Source organism: Harpegnathos saltator, unplaced genomic scaffold (genome assembly GCF_003227715.2).
Source record: "Harpegnathos saltator strain DR-91 unplaced genomic scaffold, Hsal_v8.6 scaffold219, whole genome shotgun sequence".
Classification (NCBI taxonomy): Eukaryota; Metazoa; Arthropoda; class Insecta; order Hymenoptera; family Formicidae; genus Harpegnathos; species Harpegnathos saltator.
The window spans coordinates 1,473,576-1,500,213 of NW_020230005.1; the positions used below are offsets into that span (position 1 = coordinate 1,473,576).

The 26,638-nt window shown below is 44.5% G+C and overlaps 1 protein-coding gene across 1 annotated transcript in view; it reads left to right on the top strand.

Moving 5' to 3' along the window:
* Window positions 1-412: 412 nt before the first annotated feature.
* Window positions 413-26,638, top strand: part of LOC105192550 (nucleolysin TIAR-like) — a 99,345-nt gene continuing 73,119 nt past the window's right edge. The window contains exons 1-2 of the mRNA XM_025298437.1: window positions 413-501; window positions 1,625-1,721. Of these exons, the coding sequence (XP_025154222.1) occupies window positions 473-501; window positions 1,625-1,721 (126 nt within the window). The 5' untranslated portion in view covers window positions 413-472. The remainder of the gene's footprint in view (window positions 502-1,624; window positions 1,722-26,638) is intronic.

Sequence of the window (26,638 nt, forward strand, 5' to 3'; positions counted from 1 at the left end):
TTTATTATCCGGTTATCCGTTAAGCGTGTCTTATTTTACGAGGTTTTAAAAATTTATTTCAATTGTCTGCCGTTTCGAATTCTTCCCTCCAACGTTCTTGCGTTTTATCAATTTATATTATTCATAATAATTTCTTTAAAATTGTGTATGATATATAACGCAAAGAATACTACGGTAACGAAGGAGAAACGATTCTAAATGATATATTCGAAGTGCCCTGTCCTGTCACAATCGAGGATATATTTGAACCGGGGTCAAAATTTGCCGCGTCCATTCTTCACTTTGGCAATCCGCGAGATTTACGCACGCGCTAAGAGCTGACAATTCCACTATTAGGATCTTTAGACTTTCTATGCTCTAGTTGGCGGCCATAAGGTGTATTTAAATAAAATTACTCGTTTCTAACGCGCAAGTATGCGAGAAGCCGCTGCTGCGCTCGGTGGCTCGGTGTGAGGTGATTCAAGGTGTCGATATGTCGGCCGATACAACGCTGAGAACCTTGTGAGTACTTCCCAAATACTTTTCTCGTAAAAAAAAATACTTTGGCAGTGTCCCCATATTTGAGGCCCTGCGAATTTACCGAGGGTGGAAAATAGACGGGTTTTCTCTCCTTCCCTCTCGGACTCATTTTGCTAATTAGTACAGTTCCTCCTCCTTTACATTTACACAGACACTTGACGCGAGGCCAACAATTTAGGATAAATTCAAAATCTTTGTCTGTACGTTCGCTCCGACGTAGCGTGTTATACAGTCGATTTAATCCCAATGCTCGGCCCCGCGCATCGCGAGAGTGCCCCTCTCCCAGTGATTAAACGAAGAAGTATTATGATCATCCGGGCTTGGTTTATACATGTCCGTATTGCGCCGCGTTTTATTTCGCGATACGTATAACGAGTTAATGGCGACTTTATGCGCGACTCCGATGACATTTACTGCTGCTCTATTCCCGCTTCGCTCGCGTAACAGCGGCTCCCGTATTATTATCGTATTGTTTCCTGGGGGCACTCTTCATTGTTCTTCCATTACGGAAATCGAGCTCCGAGCTACGAGCTTAGAATTTATCGCGCGCGCTACGTACCGCCGCGCCGTGCGCCCTGTATGGTATACATTTCGGAAATTTGGATTTTTGCCTATTTCCGCTCTAATTCGGCTGTCGGACATATGGGTTTCTGGCACGTGTCCATCTCCCGCTATATATTCTGAACGACTCGCCGCTTCGTGACTACGAGGCATCTACTATCAAGATTTGGCGATCGAATTCGAATTTCAAATTAAGTCCCAAGTCGCGCCGCGGCTGATACTTGCATTTTCGCAGCGGCACACGGCGGCGATCGCTGCGCTAATGACGCCGGTTTCTCTCACGCGGACGCACCTGTGCGTCAACCTCGATTTGGACTTCACGCGCGACTCGAGAGAAATAAAAAGTAGCAATCGACACGAGTACCTGCGTTCAAGGCTCAGCCGCTACGCTTAACATTGCTACGTTGCACGTTACGTTGAACATGACAAAGCACAGTCTCAGCAGTTCGCTGCCACACGGCGTGAAAGATTTGCGCTTCTATGAATGTTTTCTTACTTCTTAACAAGCGACTAACGCTTGTTCTTTCCGTTGATATCGAACCAGGTACATCGGCAACTTGGATCACGCAATGTCCGAGGATCTGTTGTGCGCTCTGTTCTCCCACATCGGCGCCGTTACGAGCTGCAAGATCATCAGAGAGGTAAGATGCTATCATCTTTCTCGCAGTATCGCGTTTACGCTGTTTTACCGCGGGCGTGCGAATTGAAATGCGAAAACGCTGCGATTTCCGATCAAATTGATTACATCGGGAAAGTAAATATGTCGAGCTGTACAATATTGTTCCGCTTCGCGGATAAACATACCGGCGACACACGAAAAATACTGCTTTTTAATTATGCTGACATAATAGCTTTCGAATCACACCGGAGTAGAGCAGCATTCCGCGAATAATTGAGGCAATTTACACGATACGTTATTACACGTCGGCAGTGGGACGTGCCAGTTTCTCTCTCATGGTTTGCGTACGCCACCCTCAAAGATCATATCGTCTGCACGGAAGCAAACGCATTAAGGCAGGAATTTCTGTCGTTTATCTATCGGCAGTCGCGAGTGGTATGTGAACGTACGTCTTACTTAATGTACCGGCATTAATAGTCACTTACGCGTGATTTCAATTGTCTGGCTTAGCAATTACCTCAGTGCGTATTACTAGTGCGATCGTTATTAATTATCGTTGCAGCTGGATAGATATACCATCTAACATATCGATGGGTCCACGATAAGGATAAGGATCGGCGTATTCTTTCGCAAATTGTCGCGACATCATTTTGCATATTTCAAGTCTCAAGTCGCAAATATGTCGCGAATAATAATCGGCTCTCTCTCTCTCTCTCTCTCTCTCTCTTTCATTTTTCTCTTTTTGCTTCTTTTTTGCTGCTGGGTATTGTACACGCGCGTGTCAAATGAAAAAAAGAGCGCCCGTCCCAATTGCAATATCCCGATTATCGCCGAGCTCTTTCGAGCGAGGCGCAAATTATCGCAGGAATGCGTTAACATCGCTGGCGAAGGTCGATCATCCTTGAGCGCAAGGACAATAGGAATCGCGCGATCCGTCGAAACGCGCGTCAAACGGATGCCGATGGGCCGGCTCGCTCAAAGGAACGCTAATGTTTTGCAGACGCGTGCACCACTCACGTACGCGCTTACGTGAGTGCACGCGAAACCAAAACAACGGCCGGACAGAGACGCAAACGCCCACGAGCGTAATTGCGAAACGAACGAACGAACGGACGAGCGACCGACATGGCAGACGCGCGAGGCGACCAAACCGCGCCGTCGCGAGGTTTGTACGCTCTTCTCCTTGATTCTAGCAAGATCTAGCCTCTCTCGCTTATTTCTGTGCCCGCCTTTCTTTCCGCTCGCTCTCGCTCTCTCTCTCTCTCTCTCCCTCCCTCTCCCTCTCCTTGGCTCGTTGTATATTATTTTCCTTCTATACCGGAGGGTTGCATGCACCACGAGATATACCGCCGGTTGCACGGTGCAGTTTCGTGCGACGTAACACTTGTACATCATCCACCTTCGTGTATACGTCACACAAGTTCGTTTCTCTTTTTTTTCTCCTCATCGGCACTGTTCTTCCCTTGTTTCCCATCTGGCCAGCCGTTCCTTTTTCCTCCCTTCACTAAGCACCGAGTGTATAAGCGATACGCCGCCTATCACGGAAGATGTTATATGACTCGGAAAGTAATATTATCAAGGTACGTCAGTCTCGTTTTCTCGCGCATACTTGCAATTAGAAACGTTGAAGAAGCAATTTACGGAGGACGCGTGTATAACGGGAATTAAAACGGCTGAACTTCATTCTGCATGCTCGTGCTTCGCACGAGCGTTATAATACGGCGTCTTTTCAGGCGATTGCGCGAATTGCGAAAGCACCGTCTTGATGTAATATCTCGTGTATCTTTCCGCCGCGAACTCTTTTGTGCGTTGTACGCTCGGCGTAAAATATTCGAGTGTATTATCGAGAAACGATCGTTTCTCTCGCACGTCTGTATTTTTCTGTAGCGATTTCTGATACGCGATAAAAATAGATTTAATCAGAATGCAAATGAGAATTTTGCAGCCGACCTTTCCGTCGATTGAATGAATAAATATTGCCGGTAAAAACAAGTTATCGACTTTCCCGATCTCGAAAAGAGCAAAACAGAGCAGTCGTCAATTAAATATTGAAAAAGAACCGACGCGGTAGTTTCTTTCCTTGTTGACAAACATTACCATAAATATTGATTCTGTGACTGCGCGCGAGATTGTGAGAGCATCAAGGAGATCGGTGTCCAAACGATCGTATTTTGGCCCAGAATGAGGTAAATTCAGCAATATGGCGCAATATTGTTACGATGTAGCAATTTGTCGACGTAACACGGTTACGTCGATTGCACACGGATTGCTACGGATTGTTGTTTTGTAGAAAATATCGCACTTTTTTTGGTTTTGTGTAATTACACGTTTGGTAACTAAGACGCCGCTTAATTTACCGCCAATCTCAGTTATCTTAATGACATTTCGTTGAGGAAGTCATCACTATGAGCGAGCGCGTGTTACGAGATTCTCATAGTTAAATCACGTGTAACAACTAAAATTATAATGCGGCTACATTGTGCCCGCGTCGTGTATGATTAAGCAAGTCTCAATTAGTCAGTAAAATTTTAGCGACCAATGTCCTATGAAAGCTTTCTACCACAATTGTGCGTAAGCGGCGCTACCACAATTTCGCTTCCCAATTTCACGTCACGTGAAGCAGGAAGGATGTGAGCTTTCACTCTTGCTTTCTCATAGTCGTATATATACTATTGGGTTGGCAACTAAGTGATCGCGGATTTTAAATAAGAATGAAAATTCAAAATTTTAAATTTGCTTTTTTACATTTCTTTCAATGCATGTATGCGATACATTGAGCTTCTCTGCAACATCACGTGTTGTGCCATGACGATTTGAATCGATAATGGCCTTGATATGGGTCTCATCGACTTCAACTGGACGGCCAGATCGTTGAGCATTTTTCAATGAAAAATCACCAGAACGAAATCTGGCAAACCAATTTTGACATTGCCTTTCTTTCGAGGCTTCATTCCCATATACGGCACATAACTTCTTGTGTGCTTGCGATGCGTTCTTGCCTCTTCGGAAATAATACAATAAAATATGTCTGAAGTGCACGTCTTGCTCTTCCATTTTTAAATTGGGATAAAAACAAAACTAAAGAACTAATATCGATATAATGTTTGTACTAAATGAAAGGTAGAAGTCCAAACAATAAGAAAGAAATATAGGTTAAGTACTTTGAACACGTTAACGAAACAAAAGAAAGTGTAAAATCCATCTGTCGACAAAATCCGCAATTACTTAGTTGCCAACCCAATACATAACACTACAATAATCGCTGTATTGTCGATGGGACACGGATACTGGATTGTTCACTTTCGTTTTGCCGAGCGAAGTACCGATGCGCGTTTATCCGAGATCGTAACGTGACACTTAACATGAATAGAGCGCTTCTCCGGCTCTCTTTCCTCATTTTGCCCCTCAGTTTGGTCCAATGCTGAATGGTGTCGCGCGCACCTGTCACGATCTGTCAAGTAAAAGCGCGGTATCTTGCCGATATCGTCGACAGCGAGTACGTGAATTCGTGCTCCGAAGGCACGAAGGTCTGCCTAAGATACTTGCTGACAAGTGCCACACGAAACAGAACGCGTCTTATTTGAAAGCCACTGAATAAAAAAGTCACTCGTACATGGTTCGGCAACAGAGTATGAGCAGAGTATAGCGCAACATTCCGCGCTGTTTATTTATTAAGCTCGTCTAAACGGTGCAAACTGAACCTCGCGACGAAGTGTGTACCACTTAAATGCACAATCATACGTAATTAATTACGTAATTTACGTAATTCACTCTTACGACTCGCTCTTCCCCACATTTCTCAGTGGCGACGACTCGTCTTGATATTTACGAAGCTCGGTATATTATTATTGCAAAATAACTGTCCTGTGTTATCACGAGTTCTTTAATAAGTCCTGATCGTTACGCGGGGAAAGTCCGTACGACGAAGTAAAATATAATGATAAATGCAGTGCGGGCAATAAGGCGAAAGCGCGCAACAAACTGAAAGATGCGAGCTGTGTAAAAAACAGGTAAGTAAAAATTTATATTTATTTTAATACACTTACGTTCACGCATTTCTAAAAACACTGATGGTGTTCTTTCGTACAATAACGCTTTATTAATACCGCATAATATAGTACGAAGAAACTTGCCGCGATACGCCGCTGCGTAAACGTTACGTTCTTTTACTTGTAGTAAATACAGTTTCAGAATATATAGCAGCATTATGCGCTGGCTGGACGAGCGTGTGGCACATTTTCCGTTCGAATTATTAAAATTATTATGCAGTCGGGTATTCGCACGACATCGAATCGCCATCGTTATCGTTTCCTATAGCGACGCCGTCACCGGTATCGTTTGGATAGTTAATGCGTATCAATATTTTACGTATTCCGCATAAGAGCGCGGTGGGTATTTGCGTTTATTAGCTATAAACCCCCTACAGGTGGGTTTCACCGTCGCGAGGCGGATTTATGGGCTGCGCACTTCCCGCGAAAGTGCCGGTCGAGAGAGACGAAAGGTATTTGTGCATTATGTGTGTGGCAGTGTTGGAAAAGTGCTGAATGTGCGCGCGCTCACATTCGACGCACAGATCCGGCTTGCGTACGTTATTATTCGTAAACGGTGCTCACGTGGAGTAACCTGTTATCATCATTCCGTATCGCGACGCATCCGCTTAACTTCGCTTAAATCGGTTTGCAGTAAGAAAAAAAAAAGAAAAAAAAAAAAGCGCGCGCACGATCGGGTTAACCGATCGACTGACGTGTGGAAAATTGCGGGGAAATCTGTCAGCTTCTTCGGGTCAGATATGAAAACAGCGAGCTTTAATTTCGTTTAGCCCCTGGTGTCCCTGGACCTCCGCCATTATTGCCTTCATCAACGAGATTTTCCCCTTAGACGCTTTTACTCTCTCTCTCTCTCTCTCTCTCTCTCTCTCTCTCTCTCTCTCTCTCTCTCTCCTCGTTTTTTAATCGTGCCCTTCAGCAACGAGAGAAACGCGAGAAATATTCCCCAAACGTTCCTGGCGGGATATTTGGTGCGGGCTCCGTTCGAGCAGTCTCCTTAATTGAATTTAACTAGACGGAATGTTCAGGTGGGTCCTTTCATTGTGGAGGACGTAGCGGTTGATGCAACTAACGCTACTCCTCGCCTCGTTATTTCTGACGCTGCATCCCGCTATCCCGTTAATTTACACGCAGCTAAATGAGAGGTGTATTCGGACGTGCGATATATGAGCGATGCTAGGTTGCTGCATACATCTGCAACAACTACGTGTAATATTATTCATGAAAATTTCCACACACAAAGAAACAACGTTGCCAGCCACGAGGCACTAGTTGCGTGCCGCTATCACGACGAGGAGAAAGGAAGAAAAGAATCGTCGTCAATTTGGACCTTTGGCGTCATTATAAAACACGAGAAGCAAAATGCAGCAATTTAGAGAAATATTGGTCGTCGAATGAAGACATGATTTTTTAACAAGGACAAAAGTACGACCGCCGCGAGTAATAATACTCGCTATGTTTAACGGGAACGTGTTGAAAGAAATAAAATAATTTGATTTATATTTTCATAGTCGTAAATACACGTGCGCGATATCAGTTTGCTCAAAGCGACGCCGATGCATCCTCATCTCTCGCCAAATTTGATACATGCGGCTAAAATTGACATTGTACGCCGCTCAGCGTTTCATGCGGGAAAGATCGTTCATCATTTTGCATAGCGTGCGGTCGGGTCCAGAGAACATGGAAAACGTCCCAGGAAGCGGATTCTGAGAATACTTTCAAACTTTTCTGCGCGACGCTGGCAAAAACGCAAAGTGCGGCTGCTTTCGGCACAATTGATCGTTGTGCAAACGTGGGTTCTCTTGTACGCATAAATATGATAGCGATATGGAAATTTTACTTAATGCTAGACAGAAACTTCTAAGAATCCCATTTATCAAAGTTTCAAAGGAGCTTACAGAGTCTGCGACAAATTTTGTTTGCAGTAACGTCATTCTGTAGAATCGGACACACGTGCGTGTAACGTGATTCCAAGATCGCCGATCGCCGAATTTGTAGATTGCCGTAAAGCGAAGTGAGAAGAAAAAAAGGAAAGCGCCGCAAGAAGCAGTCTGTATTTTTATAAAATCCAAACGGCAGATACCGAACAATATGAACAAGAGACAAAAGAAAAATGGACAAAAGCTATACGCATCATTCACGCAAGCTAGAGCTATCAATTTCTTTTTGATTTATACAAAGGGTGTTACACGGCACGCGGCAATGAAACGGTCTGCCTCTTGCCGCAGGAAAATGTATTGTTCTATGTGATACATGCTCTACGGGGAACTCATCTGCACGCGTTTGCAAACATATTTAGGAACGTGTTGTTTTGTGGAAACAGTGAAAACCCGAAGTTGCGCTACCTCGTGCTAGCGCGTGTACATGCCACTTATTAAAATTATCATTACTGCTTCAGGTAATTTTGCGCCTTCCGACGCGTGCGGAATAACACTTCGAGTCATACACGCCTATTTGCATCAAATTGCATTGCTCATAAAATCGTCCCGATGGCCGTCATCGTGATTCTGTCTCGCCGCCCTTCGCTGCACTTGATCGTACCGTAACATCTCAGACGAATGTTTCAAGCCACCCGAGAAGCCACGACGTTCTCGAAGCAACGAAGACACGCAACACGCCAACGATTGGCCCCGACGCGCGTATATCGGTATTTTCGTCCTGCCGAATGCTCGACATATTACGGTGGGAGGGGGGAGGGGGGGTGCGCGGATGCGGAGGGCTCGTACACGCTCGCGCCCGCTCGACATACTAACTAGGCGGGATCGCAGTTAAACAGACGTCGCACGTATTCGCGTCGTGGTGTAAAGTCCGCCCGTAATTCGAATTAATAGAACTGTGCGGCGCCGCCTCCACCACCGCCACCACCGCCGCTGTCGCCTCCGCCACCGCCACCGCCATCGCCGCCGCCGCCGCCGCCGTCGCCGCTTCGGAGTTAAAGGCAGCCTATTCCAGGGAAGCTCCGGCGCATTCGAGCAAACGAGCCGCGACAGTCGAGCGAAATGCAATTTCGAGGACGAGCGGCGGTATGCCGGGGGTTGAAGGGAGAGGAGCACGGAAGGGGGTGGTTTAAGAAGGAGATGAGAAGGGGTGAGGATCAGTGTGCCGCTTCGAGAGCTGCTCGATACATAGTACGCGGGGTAACGAGAATTTTATGCGAAAGCACATCCCCCACTCCCATTCGCCCTCTCTCTTTTCGTCTGTCCTTCTTCCAACCCCCTTTCCATTCGTCCGAGCTTTCTTCCTTCTTTCCTTCCTTCCTTCCTTCCTTCCTTCCTTCCTTCCGTCCGTCCGTCCGTCCGTCCGTCCGTTCTTTTCTTTCTCTTTCTTCTTTCTTCTTTCTTCCCTCCTTGTTACCTTCCTTTCATCCGCCCTTCTTCCTTCGTCCGAGCACATCCCTCTCGCGAGTCGTCTTTCGCTTCTTCCGAGAAGAATCGCAGTACGGAATGTATCCTGCGGATAGCGGGGGGAGAGTATGTCTCCAATTTTCTAAGTAACTTCTGTCCCGGGCACCGAGCCCGCTGCACTTTTGCGTGCGGACGTATACTCGCGGTGGAGGGTTGAGCACCGCAGAGGGTGCATCCTGGGGGCGCGTGTGCACACGTGCGCACCCATCCCGCCGGGAGGGCACACGCACAGCCTGCGACCGCGGAATGCAGAATACGAGGAAGTAGTCCGCGCTTTATTGCCGGTTCTGATTTAAGAGAATGTATCCGATGTTCCGGCGAATATCTGCCAACCGAGGCCAACCGTGTACGAGCACCGCGCGCCATTATCTTGCGAGTAAGCGATGGCCGAGCACCGCGAACTCGCAGATTTTTCGTGTCGATCGATACTACGCGATAATGCGCGGATATCAACGGACTGAACGGTCAGTGGGAATCCTTTGCGGATAAACGGATATCAGACGTGGCTCGTAAAGAGATAAGATATGAAGATGAAGAGTTAATTTGTTTTCTTCTTTTGCTTTTAATAAGGAGAACTTTAATAGGTTACAACTAATCAGAATGATTATCTAATAACTCCTTCCTAGTAACACTTACAGATGATAATATATGTAGGTCTGTCTAACGACAGATACCATAAAATTATTCAAATAAGTCACGTGGCTTAGTCCTCTCAAGCCGTCTTTTCAGATCGCTTGTATCTAAAAGCCGTTTTGCAGAAGTTAAGTCGGAGGTGAAGCTTCAAATCGAAATACGATTACGTCGTTTTGACGAACCGCGTTGCATTTGATTCGTGAAGGAGCGGGAGGTTGAAACGATGTTATATTATTACTACTCTCCCTTTAATATCTGCCAGACAATGGAACAAAAGTTTGCGTTTTATTGATTCCGTTAATTCTCTCCGCCGCTTTAAACACGGAGCGTTTGTAGGAAGTCTCTCTTGAAGGCCGATAAGTCTCTCAAGAAAGTTAAAGAATCAAAGCAGTTTGTCGTTACTTACTATCGAATCAAGAGAATTCGATTCTTCCGTCGCTAGTCGCTAGTGCGGGGATCCGCGAGGTCGACACGCCGGTGGCGTGTGTCTGCGTTTTTCTTGGTCCAAAGGAACGAAGGTATGTGTACTTTGGACACGTAGAAAGTCAGACCAGCTAGTGAGTTGAGAGCCGGTGTCACGGTTTTGGCGGATTTCCAAGGAGACGAGTCTCTTCCTTGTCGGCTTCCTCGTCCGCGCAACGACGACTGGGTTGTCGTGGAATCTCCGCGGGTGACAGCGGTAAAGGCTCGATCGCGAGTGAAGGGCGCGGTGACAAAATAGTGAGATATGGATTTTCCTCGCTTCTCGCCGCTTCTCGAGACAGAAAAGATCATTCATCTCTCGCGCGCGGGAAAGCTCGATCCGTGGAGATGCGTGTACAAAAGGGACGCTAATTTATCACTAATTAAATCGTAAAAGATCAGTCTTCGTTATCCTGCTATTAAATGGATTAAGATGTCGATGAAATTTGCCGCAGACTACGGTGTTTTCTCCCTGGATGGATCCCATCCTCTCCTTTTTTTTTTTCTTTCTTTTCGGATCCGCACGCAATATACACAAAAGTGTATCACTCGGTGTATTACTACGGCACGGGGGAGAAATTTCATTACAATACCAAAGACAAATAGATCGCGCGGCGTGTTAAAGGGATCATGCGTGCCACCTGACCTGTCCGAGCAGCAACACAAAGCACGCCTACGTAAGGCTTGGATTTCCATGCTGGGCAATTATTCTGGTAATTAACGTCGACGGGTCATAAGGGTAGCGCGCGGCCGAAAGGGCCGGGGTCGCGTCTGAGTTTATTACAAAGATATACGGCAACCGGAGACTCTCACACTCGTTCGCGTTTTGTATGTGCGCGATATATACTTTCACGCTTCCGGCGGCTACCCGGAGAATTTCAACTATTTCCGCGGATGATGCACGCGCTCCTGAAACTGCCCCGGTCGTTTGTGAGCCACCGTTACGGACAAACATGCGACTTAATAATGGATGCGTTACGCGTGATATACGCGCGAGCCCCCGCGCTCGTACGCAATGCGCTAATTCATTTGGTAATTGACGAAACGTCTGTAAAATGTACACGACGACGTACACGTCCCTTCTCGGGGCGTGATACTTTTATTTACGCTTTCATTCGACTAATTTGATATTCATTTCCCTTTTGAGCGAAGCATACGCGACTACTCACGCGACCAAAGTCACGCGATATTTTTCAGCGTACAACTTTGATTAATAAAAGAAATAAGTACTTATATGACACATGCAAATATATGTCGAGTAAGGGGAATTTGCGACGTAAGTGCAAACTCCGGCTGGCTTCGCTCTGCGACAACGGGAAGAATCGGTGCGTGTTGTCGTTGTCATGAATAGCAGTGGCTGTTGAGCGCTCGCCGCGCCGTTAGACCGATGCGCGATACAGCGATAAATCAGACGAACGGAAAACTAAGAGGTAAAATAGAAAAAGGTTGTGGAGTAGATTTGGAGACGCGCCAGAGTAACGCGCAGTCACTAGGTAACTCCGCGGCCTTTTGTGGCCTTCGCGGTTGCCTCTCCCGGCTGCTCCCATCTTCCCCGTTCTCTTCTTCCGCTTCCTTCGATTTTCTTACCGCCGCGTGTTTCCACGCCTCATACACTCTTCCGGTCTACTCTGCTTCGTATAGATTCTTTCTCTCCTGCCTCCCCTGCCTCCGCAACCCCTGACTCCCCTGTACGCCAGCCGCCAACTGAATCTACGTGTGTGTGTGTGTGTGTGTGTGTAGTTAACGCGACGATTCGCACCGTAAATCACGCGACGGCAAATAGTTCATAAATAATAGTCGTCGTCTTCGCGGCATTTTAACTCGAGCGACCGCGGTCTGAGTGCTTTGTTCCACTTTCGTACCACGTTCGCTCTCGTTTCGTCCCGCGCGCGAGAGCGCCTTCTATTTTCCTATAAATTCCCACGTCTCTGCACGCCGATATAGGACGACGTTTGATCTTATTAATACCAAATGAACATACTAATGCTCGTACGTGGAAAGTTGACGTTCCTCGGGAATTTCGTAGTCGTTAACATAATTACGGCTGATAGGGAAAGTTCACTGCTCACGGAGTAGTCTCCTCCCTCGGCCATCAGGCTCGATTTATTTCGCAATTCGTTGGGCGATCCGATGTGCTCGTTGTGTACCGAAAACATTATTATCACTATTCGTGGAATTAGTATTTTCGTCTCCTTTCTCTCCTTTCTCTTTTCTCTAATACGTGTCGCACGTTACCGCACACCCTACTTTTCTGCGTTTTCGTTTCCTGTGCTCTCCGCCGTCGAGAACGATTAATGCAAATTTTATTGCCAGATTCCGCCAGCACGTATCACGGCGCAATAACTTGGTTTGTCGTTGCCGTTTGCAAGCTGTGCATGCTGACGCGATTAGAATTAATTAATTACACCTCCCCAATTTTTCACAATTTTTCACAATTCCCGGCCCGACGGATATCTCGACGGCTAAAGCCTAAAGCCGAGAACGCAAGATTTCTTGTGTTCCAATGTTATTAGTTGCACTGTTCGTTTTTCGGCAGGTATGAAAGTGTACATAATGCGGCGATTAATCTCTCAATTTCTTCTGAATATTCTCATCGCTAAAGTGACGTGCGATGTCTCGCAGCGATATTCGATCAATGAGACTCTATATAGTATCAGTATCCGCATTCTTTCAAGATAGAATGTAGTCTCGCTTGCCTTTGATCGGTTTTTGCTTCCTCGTGATAAAACGCGTTCGAGCAAGAGCAACCTACTCAATTATGTATCACTAACGATTGAAGCGAGATGGTGAGAGCGAATAGACGTGACGAGTAAAATTGTCGAGTGGCCTCCGGAGAAGGCCAAATGTAGAAAATGGTGAGGAAGAGAAGCGTAGAGATCGAGGATAATCGAAAAGGAGGCCGTCACGAAAGTTCAGATACCGGCGATCAAGAGTCAGGTTTGAGCCATCGACTTTCTTTTCGTGCTCCAAACAGGTTTCATTCGGCGAGGGGTGTTTGACCTTGAACGCACCGACCATGATCCAGAAACGGACACAACTTCCTCATTCGATCGAATCGATGTAATTCCGATTACTTCCGTCGATCGTGCGATCGATCGATATTTCTTTCTTTCCTCCGTTATCGCGCCAATAATCTAGCGAAAGCTATTAATTACAGCACCCGCGCAGTTATTTTTAATGAAAATAACGCATACGAGAACCATGTGTGAATTTTCAATGTCACCTATATATATATATATATATATTTTACCACGTGGTACTACAATATACGGTATAATTGTAGTTAATTGCGGAAAAACGATGACAATATAGCGAAACGTGATTACAAGCACTTGCTACACCGTGTAATGCGCACGTAATCTCGCTCTCCAATATAGTCTTACTAGAGTCTATTATAATACATTCCCGCGAGTGGAGTTTGAGCGCGCAACCCATATTCACAATTTAACGTGTTTTACACGTTAAGTTCGCAAATTTTGCCTCGCTAAAATGTAATCTCTTACCTTACAACTTTCACTGCTCGTTCTACTTACTTTTGACATCCTAGGCACACATAAATTTCCAAGTTTGCAATCCCATTTAGCAAACTTTCTACATAAAGAATATCCCATTTCATCGGCATAATTAGATAAATTATTAATCTGCTTTTTGGAAATAAACTCTCAGCCGTAGACGTAAATATAAATTCCGCAATATAGTAAAGCGGCTGTTTTACGCATCCTCCGTGGTTTGATTCGCCAAACTTCTCGCTGATTTGTCCGAAATTGCAAAACCGCCATATACCTCGAGAACGGCCTCGAGAAAATTTATTCCGATTAAAAAATCCGCGGACAGAAGAATAGACGAGACAGACAAACGTGATAAGGCAACGGCGCGCTTTGCCTTATCGGTTATTATTTTAGCTCTTGACGCCGTCGCTGCTTACATAAAAAGTGATTTTAGCCGGCGGGCGCGCGAGGAGCGATTCGAAGCGGTGGGAAGTGTTTGCCGACATGCCGAATCGATTTCGAATGACAGGAGATCCAGCACCTCGAGCATCGGGGGATCCATCTAAACGGGGATCTTTCGATTTAAAGTCTCCTTCCGACGTCGCGGGATATGGGATACGGCAGCGTAGTTTCGTTCCCGTGGAGGTTCCTGTTTCCAGAGGAAAAAGGGAGTCGGAGGAGGCCCTTTTCGCTTTTCCTGGAATTTTATCTGTCTGGCGTAGGATACCTCCGCCTTAGGTGGGGTATAAGAGGACGGGGCTATAATACCGGCAAGGGTAAGATAAGACAAGACGCGGAGAGGAGTTCGTCCGTCACTGCAGCGAAATTCCGTCCGCAATCTCTGAAGGAATCTTTGGTATCCCAGCAGCCAACGGCTGTACAGCCCTCCTGTATACAGCCTTGTTCCTGCTCCGGCATCCCTGTGGCAGCCTCGTGAACTTCAGCTAAGACACGCGAGAGAAGGACCGCCGCCCGCCGCCCGCCGCGCAGCGCGCGGGATGGACAGAGGAGCGGGAAAAGGAAAAGACAAATGAGGAAACGTGGAACTCCGTCCCGACCCGACCGGACAAGGACGCGAGGAGGAAACTGATAGAGTAATACTTTTATTTTACGATGCGAAAACCGCCCGGGAAATATGTGCGGCTCCGAATGAGGACACATCCGTGTGGCCGGCTCAGCACTCCGTCATACAGCGGCCCTTCGCTCGTGCCTTTTCGCCATTTCGAAACGTTATGTATACGCGAACACCCCTCCTTCGAAGGTCCTTCCGTTACACGTTACACGACGGAGCCTTGAACTTTGACGTTCCTCGCGAGAGAATGAAGAAGTTATCGTCGCGAGTCTCAATTAAGGTTAATTATGCGAAATTCGCGGCGGAGAAAATTTCTCTTTGTCGGGGAGGAGAACGCTTATCCGCTTCTCGCCTGCATAGGATTCATTTCAAGTTCAGGTTTACGGTAGTAAAATTGATGGCTATCGCGAAACCAGAGTGCATAAAAGTGCGACTCCTAATGATCGTTGATTAACGCTGCATCATTTCTCGCTGTAACGAGACACCGAGCAGAGAGAAACCAGTTGCCTTTCACGGAAGACGGGGAGGTAAACGCACGAGAGGAAGCTCTCGGTCGGAAGTGTCGTATCACGGTTTTTTTACATTTACCGTCAGTTCGATAAATTAAGACCCGAGATCCGAGGTAACAACTAGCTTAAACACATGTAAATCTTTCCTCGTCGTCCGGTGTTAATATTGCACCGCTTTCGATATTGCACAATAACAGTTGAATCGCGACGCTATTCTGGAAGTCGGCGCATCTCCATTAGCATACCTATGATTGTATTTCTGCCTTTCACTTTTAGCGTCTCGACGGTTGAGTTGAGCAGATGAAAATCCGCTCTGAAAAACAGCTCCCGGCGTTTTACCCGGTTTGGCATCCGGATGTACATTGTTTTCTTAGTCTCTCGTAAACGCACTTGTTAGAGTGCCGCAAGCGCGCATATTTTTGTCGCCTCACGCCGCGCAATGTCGACGATCTTAAAACGTCAATAAGCCTCAAGTTTTTGACCCTATTGCGTTGTGCTTTTTGCAGAAACTTTCACGGCGTTTGTTCGTGTGACGTCTGGAATTTTAAGATTTGCGCGCGCACATCCTCCGCTGTAAAGTTGTACACTCGAGAGAGAGAGAGAGAGAGAGAGAGAGAGAGAGAGAGAGAGAGAGAGAGAGAGAGAGAGAGAGAGAGAGAGAAGGAGCGAACGTTACAGCAGAACGGGGCAACTTTTTTACGCCTAACGCAAATGCTGGATGTGAAAACTGCTCTTACGTAGTAACGAGCTGAGTTTTGTACCGTGCGACTCGTTTCATTTGATTAAATAATTCCGAGCTACATAAGTTGACACAGTTTATGATCTCTTTCCGTTGATATACCCGTTTAAGAAGTAACGCGCTCGCTTGTATGCGCCGAGCAACTGATAACGGCTGCATGACCCGATTCGTTTCTGCATTTCTCGTTAACGAAATAATTGATGAAGCTTTCGTTGCAAAGTGACATTAGATACAACGTTCTACAGCGTGCGCGAGAGCACTGTAACAATACAACGTCGCAACAATAAATCGGAATATTTTCAAACGTCTGTAATTAAACTGAATTAAGTAAAAGGCATTTCCATGTCCCGTTTTTATCCGGCACGGATAAATTCGTGTTTAACGGCATAAAGAATCACTTGTATTTACACTTCAATGAGAGAAACCAGTTACGGCGGATCGTAATATTCGGCAAATTAAGCGAGACACAAGGATCTCTCGGCGTACGTTTCGCAAGTTCGCAGAGAGGCTGAAGTTTGCTTCGTTCGACACTATACAATTTTCTGAATTTTTATCCTCTTTATGGCAATTTATTACGCAACTGAGCGCCATTAATGCAGCTGTTGTTATTGCAATCGTTAACGACGGCGGCGTCGTAGTCGTTACGCGCCACGTTAGGAAAGTTAACTCATCGTTCGTTTCTTTGCTTCTTATTTTTCCAGGAAATCATCACCAGGCGCTTCATTTGCGTGCAAAGTCGTGAAATTCGCATACCATTGCGCTCGAAACAAGGTCACGTGTGACCCCGATGTATGAAAGGAGGCGAGAAAAGTCGATCGGGTACAGTCAGTCGCAGAAAATTGCTAGTTTATAATTATCGATCCCTTCTCCTTTCACTCGCCCCGCGAGTGTCGCGGATGTAATTTGCATGCGGAACGATCCGTTGATATTCCGATCTCTTTTAACCGTTTTCTTTTTCTTTTCTCTATTCCGACGTTTATTTACCATTACTTTACGTAACACCGTTGACGCGTCGGCTTAACGCGAAATGTTTCGTCGGATTGCTCATGCAGATAGTTACCAGGAAACGGGGATATCATAATTTGAAATAGTCGTAATTTTCCACGATTCGATCGAATGCATTACGATCGGGAGATGAGGTTATGACGTACAATTAAATGACGTGTAAATCAAGCTACTTGATACGTCAAGCGATTATTCGCTCGCCGATCGAATCGCAGTGTTCGCTTTCATCTAGATTACGCTAACAACTAGTTACGACTGATACGCAAGACTAGCCGTTCAGATGATGCAAAACACACTGTGCATTTTCGATTCACGTAGAAAGTACACAGCTCATAGAGCTGTGCTCGGCTGAGATTTAGATCGTCTCTTTCTACATCAATCATCACCTGACAATCGCCTCTGTTCTGAGTTACTGATTGTTTCTCGCGCAGCGCAGGGTAAGGTTTATATCTAAGAGAAATACGAGTTATAAATAGCGAGTAATCAGTATAATAAAGCACGTACTCCGCGATTTATCATGAGGAGAGAGGAATTCTAATTATCATGGAGTCCGTGTACGAGATAATATTAACATTTAACCGCGATGCCTCATAATAATGCTTCATTTAACATAAGCCATTAACATAAACTCGCTTTCATTATTTCACTGTTCGTTTCGTATTTTAGAGTTCACGCACTCGCGATATAACGCCGTTATTTGACGCGCATACGTTGCGGCTCCTTTTCCAAGAGCGCATTTCACTGTGAGATCAACAACGCGTTCAAGTGTGACGCGTTCCTATCGCGTTAGATCAACGGCCGGTTTTTCAATGATTTAACTTTAAACCGAAGTTTAAACTCTGTTCAAAAGCATTAGACTTTTTCAATAGATAGATCAGGATAAAATGTAGTTTAAAGTATAGTTTAATTAAATTGTATATGATGACCGTTTGAACGTCATTTAATTTAATGGATTAATAAACGTCGTTACACACATACACACGCACACACACAATACAGTGTCTCTATTATTATATTTAAAATCATATTGTTAAATATTTGTAAAAGTATAAAATATTTCTTACAATGTTTGATAAAGAATATTACGAAGAGAATAGTGAATATAAGGATATTTCAAGATATATAAAACACATCAACATGAGAAAAAATCGTGTTGTAAAACGAAGACCAAATCGTTTTGAAATGGGATGAAAAAGAATTTTTTCAAAGATTTCGCTCATCCAAAGCTACGATTCATATGTTAATATGAAAAAATTCGAGATACTGTTCAATCACCAACTGAAAGGTATTAATATATGTCACATAAATTAAGTAACACATATAGAATATTTTTCAATTATATTAGTTTTAACTAATTAACTAGTTGCAAAATATGATGTTTACTAATAATAAATATTATAGTATAATATTTATTTATATTATATTTTTTTATTTTTTCCAGAAATCAGGCTCTTTCGGTACGTATAAAATGACATTAATATTAAGATTTTATGCTAGCGAATCTTTTTACGATGACTTTTCGTTGCCAACTTAAGAATAACAAAGATTTGTCTAAACTGTCTTCAAGGTATTCTTGAAAAACACACAAGATGTAAAACTAGCTTTATGGATCAACGAAGGATGAGATAATCTTTAGTTTAAACCGCGATTGAAAAATCGGCCCTAAGTGTCAGGCGACTTGCGCGTGTTAATACAATGCGTCATTTTTAACGATATACAGAAGCGCTCTTGTTCTTACCGGCGAGTCGCGAGGCGCGACTTACTTGGCATACACTTACTTAGAATGCCTTTCGTAAAGCAAGCGATTGGCACGGATTTCTAGTTTCTTCTATTTCAGGCCATCGCCTCGCCTCACGTCAGTGATTACTTCGAAATTTTCCACGGACGTATTTTCGGCGCGTAGCGTGCTGATTGCGCGTGACTGGAGTAACAGGCACCTTATCTCACAATCCACGAAGCGATGGGAAAAGTGTAGCATGATCTAATTCGCGTTTCAGCCTCCCGACATGTACGGCGCTGTAACGGCGATTAGCATTACAGTTTCCGGATATTACCGCACGTTGTGCGACGTGCTACGCTGCTCGCGCGAATCTTCTTATTCTAAATATTTTCCCTGTATGATCGAATTACGTAAACGCCTCGGTTACGCGCAAATATATGTACAGGTTCTCGAGCACTCGACGCTCGAGTAAATACAAAACTTCTGTAAACACGAGATATCGGTTAGGGTGGAGTAAGACGCTTTCTCCGGTCGTCGAGCATCGAGTTTCATGGGATATCTTCTCTTTTCCGAGACGGAACTCTACACAAAGTAAGCGATTTGTGGTCAAAGGATAATGGCCGGCGTTTTTCTTTACGAATTCAAGTGCGTGACCTGACAAGAGAAAGAGTATCGAGGCTACGCCTTGAGGAATACTGTCGATTGTTGCGTCCGACTTTTTATTCGGACTCGCAATGTTGATTATTAAAATTGCCTGTTTTCTTCCTGAAAGTCTACGACACAAAACTGTTTCAGGAACGGTTACGATGGCATTTCCCTCTATTTTCGTACATTGCGCAATTGGATTCCTCGTCTATTCGCTCAGACGTAAGAAGCAGCAAGGCTTACCGGTCGGAGCGACTTCTTTATTCACTTTATGACGCGCGAACATCGATAGCAAATAAACATAAACAAAAGCTTGTTACGTTGTCGCGGATCATTGAACCGGAGGCTTTGTCGTGCGTTGATCTCGTCGTCACAGCGACGCAAACTCGATTTCACGCTCCGTATCATCGAGTATCGGAAGGGTATAGGAATCTGGACTGTCTGGTTACGGTTACGATCAGTTAGGCTTTCGACCACGTGAGACAGCTCGACACCTTGGCCTTCTATACTGTCATCTCGTTACGCGGCCGTGACGTTCGTACATCACATTCAAATCGGATTGCAGCAAAACGGACGGAGACTCAGCATTCAACAGCATTTCTCACGATTGATAACGCGCAACGAGATGGAGCCAAGTGTTCCCAACGGTGTAGCGCGTTTCTAAAAAGAGAAACTTTAGCGCGACGTACCGTGAATATCAAGTCGCGCGTCGTGACAACACTTTAATTTTAAAATTGACGAAGAACATATATATATATATACCGAGAACTTCTTTTTCCTAGGTTTTTCAATCAAGTTAAAAATAAAAAATAATACGGACCACGCTATTATGAATCGTTGAAAGTAATAGCCCGTGCGCGTCGAGCCTCTTTCAATCATTGCACTATTCGATCGATTTAATTTAATGTAATAGATCGTGATCCCGCGAGTGCGCGTAAGTCGGCCAGAGAAGGCCTCGAGGAGTGTGTCAGAAATTTCGCTTCACGAGTGAATGGGCCTTCACCGGAGAGGAAAGTGGTCCATACACGAGGCCGCCTATGTCTCGATTCCATTTCGGGATTCATAGAAGAATATAAGAGCCGGATCTGCTATTTCTGGCAAAGGTCAAGCAAAATTTACATGCCAAATCAGTTAGAATGTTTGAATAGACACGTTAAATTCTTTGATAATTGATTCTCTGGTTATTCTCCTAGCGTAACCTTTTCAAATGCATTTCGTAATCAAAATGAAATCTTATTATCATTATATATTTAAGTATTTCTTCTTCTTTTTTTTTTTTTTTTTAATAAAGCCCTTTGTAAGATGCGAATTTAAAATTTGTACATTTATAATACTATTGTTTAAAAGGTGTTAAAGCCATACAAGCATTCCTTGCCGTGGTACATACTTAATTATTATCGATAGCGACAAGCACATTTAAAAAAATTTTTCCCGCAAGCCCGTCGTTTTTTCGAAAAGCTCAAATATCGAAGACACGTCTCCGTTATACAGCAAATTATTCGTTTTCGCAAACTTGCGCATAAACTTGGCGCAATAAAATAAATTAGGGTTGTAAACTTCGGATTAACGACGGTAAGTGATACCCCTTCTGCGTCTCTTCTATCTACCCGGGAAATTGCAAAATTAAGCGCGTTTCATGGACAAAGTTGTAAAGTCGTGTAACAGGTTTATACATCTTTCTGTTCCACACTGTAATGTTAAGCAGCGCTTGCAGGGCCGTGACTCCGCGGTTTAACAAGCACATACTTACGTAATATTTCGCGCAAAGTGCTCTCTTCGAGGGGTGTGATCGTAGACGTTTGACGGAATGATATTTCGAAAGCGTATCGCCACGACGTCACCGACCAATCCCAAGCATCGACCATTATTTCATTAGGACGGACTCTCCTTTCAGTCGCGTTATTCACTGACACGTGTGACAATTATACAGCGTGATGTAATCGCACTCGTCTATTTCCCCTTTTGCGTCCGTGTTCCGCTCGAAAGTCGCTGCTACTACGGATCCGATTACGATTTAATACCGTCATGTACATACTTTCTATTGCTCAACAATCTGGCATTCAAACGTACGCACAGCGTACGAATGTAGCCCTGGAAATACAAATAAGGAACGGTCCTCTCTGGCAGCTAACAGCATGGGAACGTTGACGTTTACGAAATAATTGTGTCACGCGGACACGTGTCTTCGTAATTTCATCCATTACGCGATCCATTACGCAATAAGTCCGAAATAATCCCCGATATCCATATCGTGTATCCGCGCCGGGATTTGTGACAATACGCGGCGCTCCGTAATTCCGCAGAAAATTCAGAACCGCCGGGGCCTTATTATTTCGCGTCAACGAGACGATTCAATCGCGAGCGCGAAATATACGTCCTACGCGCCTTCTCCCGTGCACATTCGCCGCATCAACTGGCGTTGCATCAACGATCGTGCAGAATGCATAGCAATGCACAGTCGTATAATTCAGGAAGATATTGCCGATTCAACGAGGGGGAGAACTAGTCGAAACGAAAGTTCGACAAGCGCGCTTCTGTCATCGATCGACAGAATCTCTCTGATAGCAAATTCCATGGGTGCGCCAGTTATTCTAATGTACTACGCGCGACTCTAATGTGTACGGACGCGTATGCGCGCATCACGCGCGCTAATAAGTTACGCGTGTGTTCGTTGGCTCACGCGCAACGCTGATTTCATCGTCGAAATTGCGCGATAGATATCTCTCGACGCTACGTCCGCCCTTTCGAAATGCCGGATGGATGGGAGAGGTTTCGGATTTTCTATTTTCTCACGATTTAAATTGATCTTCAGCGTTGATTAAGGCAGAATCTTAAGGAGAAGTCACATGGAATTTTAAGGATCATATCGTATACCTGAAACTCTAATTTGATTACATGTCTTCCTGAGAGAAAGCAGTTTTGCAATAAATGCTAAATAACCAGAGTTGGGAAAGTTACTTTATAAAAACATCTAGTTACAGTTACAGTTTTTTTCACTGAAAAAGTAACTGGTTGCAGCCAGGAGTTACTGACTTTCAAAATTAACATGTTACAGTTATAGCTATTTAGAAAGCTATATTTTGAGAGTAACGAATTGTTACTTTCTAAATAGCTCTTTTTACAATAATTGTGCTATTATTTTAAGTTTCGTAATTGTATAAATTCCTTCAATTATATATAATAGTAATTTGTTGATTATTATATTCCTCATATTATACAAATTAGATTTGTAATTTTCACAAGTTAGATTCATTAATTTAAATAAGCAATTCATATTTATTCTTTAAGGCTATTAATAACAATTATAAGAAAGTGAATGAATTTAATGAGGATAATAAATAATAAAAATACTAAAAATAATCTTAACATCAAAAATTAGATTTCTTCACTAAAAATTATATTGATGTTTCATAAGTAAACACTTATACTCATATGCTTTTCTTATATTTGCAGTTGAAGTTCTACTTGCATAAGTAACTTTTTTGCCAGCGCACATTTTGCAGACAGATGCCCAGTTGTTCTCGTTTCTAAATTTCTGCTGAACTCGAATATTTCTGCATATGCTGGCCATGGCATTTTACAATCCTTCTCCGAAGATTGAGATGTTTTATCCATTGCTTGAATTTTTTATATAACCGAAGCCATGCAGCGCACTTCACGCTGAACGCAGATTATGTTAACAAATTAGGACTGGCGACGCGCGACGGAAATGTCCAATAAGCGTACAATTTTTTGAAAGAAATATAGGTTGCGTCCGAAGAGGAAACTGTCAGCGCTATTGTGTTACTTTATCCTTGTTTTACATCTAATGAACGATAAAGATAGATGATGCAATAGCGCGTTTTCCAAAAGGCAACCAGAATAACTGTATGTTTATTCAATATCAAGCGTCGCGTTATCATGCTGATCTGCCAGAAACTTAAGTTTGAAATATATAAAGTAACTATTAAAATAACTATTAAATTAGTTACTAGTCAATCAAACTAAGTCAAGTTACAGTTACAGATGGAAGAAATGGAACGAAGTTAAGTTATAGTTACCAAAAAAAAAATAACTGTAACTGTAACTTCGTTACAAGTAACGAATTACTTCCCAACCCTAAAAGTAACGTAATAATAATTATGTCTGCCTTGAGAATAAAATAAAAATCGGTCCTCTGAATGGACAAAGTAGCCTCGTTTCGCGCTTCATTGACGGTAAGTCGAGATATGCAGTCGGAATCAATGCATTGAAGAACGTCGACACAGCCGAGAAGGGAAGGAGCAAGTATTTCCCTCAGGGCGAGAGTGAAGGTTTTTCTTATCCAGATGGTTGCTCATCTCTCTCTCTCTCTCTCTCTTTCTCCTCGCCTTACCTCCGCACTTTGCGTTCCAATTTCTACGGAGCTTCCTTTCGCGGCTGGCCGCTGTTTACGATGCATGAATATTTCAATTCAATCAATTATGTTTACGATATCAAAATGACATGTATACGTGTATATAATTCGCGACTCGACAAGTAGCATTCAGTGAAATATAATCTTGCTGAACTTACTTTCGCCCAAAGCAAGATCGGCAAGGCGAGACGAGGGAGGATTTCCGTTTAAAAAAAAAGTTTAAAGGAAAGGTTTTCTCCGTCCTTTCTCCGTTGTCCGTGCAGAAGACTCGACAACGAATGAACGTTAAACTGCGATCGACGTCGCTGACCGTGATCAAACGACCGACGATAAAATTAAGTTGTACAATCTCGAACGCTTCTAATGAACGCTATAAACTGCGCAAAGAAACGCTCGTCGTCTTTGCGTCACCGGGTTACTTCCGTTTCTCTTCTCGTCAGCGACAAATTGCAATTTGCATTCGGAAGCAATGCATTCAAACAAGTTTGCGACTAGGAGGACGAACCTGCAGGTTTCTCTTATCGAGGTGACTACCCATTCTTCCGTCCACCCCTTCCGCCTTCTCGTTCGCCGGCATTTCCTTTTCGTGACGAGTACTCGTATTACAAGATAACCGGATTCGCCAATGATGTTGCGTGTGTATGTTTTACGTGTGCATTTTTATCGCCGGCACGCCGACGAGACGCGTCTCGTGTGTGTTTGTGTGATGTGCAAGATCTATCAGAGCCATTACTTATTACCAGCTGCTGCGATCCCGGCATTTCGTTAAATATTCCTGCGTCTCAATAATAATTTCACCAAATCCGCAATCAAATCTCGCAGACTCGCGCTATGCAATTACAGTCGCGTGTCGGCCAATTTCCATTTATTTACATGATATTCCCACCATCTAGCTCGCAATGATTAATCGCGTAACTTGATTCGCACAGCTTGAGCAGTTTAAAGCAGCGTTTCAGTTGTTTGTGATGAAACGTTAATACTCGCCAGGCATTCACCAGCCACCGTCCCGGTCGATCTCGCACGACGCGACAGCGAAATCACATGTTATTATCAAGTAGATGACACTTTTCTTTCACCCCATTCCATTTCTCTTTACTTGCGAGCGAAACGGTAACTAACACGCCTCTATGCGTGTGTGTGTGTGTGTGTGTGTGTGCGTGCGACGGTGAAACGACATAATTTCCAGTGCTACGCGCGGCAAACTAATTTATACTCCGAATTAACGCAGTTGGTCTCAAGTGCACCTTGGAGAAGGTGAAGGTTTGCGGTATCGAAACAAGTAGTCTTCTCGGGTTCTGTCTCTCGACCCTCCTCCTCGCTTCTCACTCGGTCTCTCTCGCTCGCGTTCTTGCCTCCTCGTTCAGGGGTTTCCTTCCCGCGACGAGAGGTTGCAATTGTCGGGCGACCGGATTTTCCGGAGAAGGGAACTGTTACTACTACTACTACTGCTCTACTACTACTACTACTACTACTACTACTACTACTACTACTACTACAGTACTCCGGCGCCTTCGCCTACCGACCGGAACGAATCGCCTCCTGCACGCAGCGCGCCGCGAGCTCGCCGCGACGGCTTCCACGCCTCGTAATCGCTCGGCGATTTACCGATCAGAGATTTACCACGCGCACCCGCTTTAGAAAGTGCAACCGCACTCTCGCGGCCTGACTCGCGCTTCTTTTTCCACTTGGCACGGCGGATCGGCCCGCGCGACGAGTCGACAAGCCGACGACGTATCTCGCTCCCATCGTCCCTGCCCACACCTTGACGGAAGTCGCGCCCTTCTTTGCACGGGCCTTCTAGATTTCTCGTTACGGCTTGCTTCTACGAAAGACTTATGCAACGATGCTTCTTGCCGATAGTTACGGTCAGTTAGGGAATATTGCCATGGGCTTTGAGGATCGTTGACGCCACTCGCGTTATCGTCCAGGGTCGCATGGTATGATGGCGAGGTTGTTTTACGACGCGGAGGACGCCGAAGGCTGGTATCGAACTAGCTATGTCCGTAAATTGCTAATTGCCGACTAGAGACAGAGAGAAGTATAGAGAGAGAGAGAAGCGATTTCGCAGTCCCAGGGCTAGCCCTCTAAGGACATGTGGCACAAAACGCAGAGAAAATTTACCGTTATTGACGTAGTGCAAGGCAAAGAGACTGTGGCTTACTTCTCATTTGATAATAGACGCGAGAAGGTGCGACAGAGAGAAAACACTTGCTATCTTACGCAACTTGAGCAGAGGTGCACGAGTGGGAATAAGGTTTACTATAGTTTTAACTTAATAAGTAAGGTATCGCGTTAAGACGATCCTAGCAATTGCAACGTAGCGTTCATTGACGAGTGACACATCATTGCCTCACTTGGCTAATAATGGCCAGGCATGATGCATAACAGGCGCCGCGCAAGTTCATGCGACAAGGACGCTTTCACGAGACTCTGACGGCCTCTTCAGCTTAATGCTGTTGTGTCACGTAGCCTTTTGCTTCTTGGTGGACGTGTGAGATGTGCTTGTGTGGTTTCCATCGCTCGTAATGTGACTTTGTCTCTCTTCGCGTAAACGTTAAGTATGATGAAATGTGTTTCATATCGAACTTATCGAACTTTACTATTGGAAGCAATTCTTTTTTTTCCAAGTCCTGTTCAAAGACCTGTTCTTAGAAACTTTTTGCAGCTTGATAGTTGCGGTCGATTAAGTTGCAACCAATATTTATACTGCGCGTCGTCTCTAGTCCATTCACACTTTTGCAGAAACGATAGAAACATGGGTGAAATATAGTATATAAGACTTTTAAATATTTCTGTATATCCCTTCTAATCTCCAATTGCTATCGAACTTTTCAACGTAAG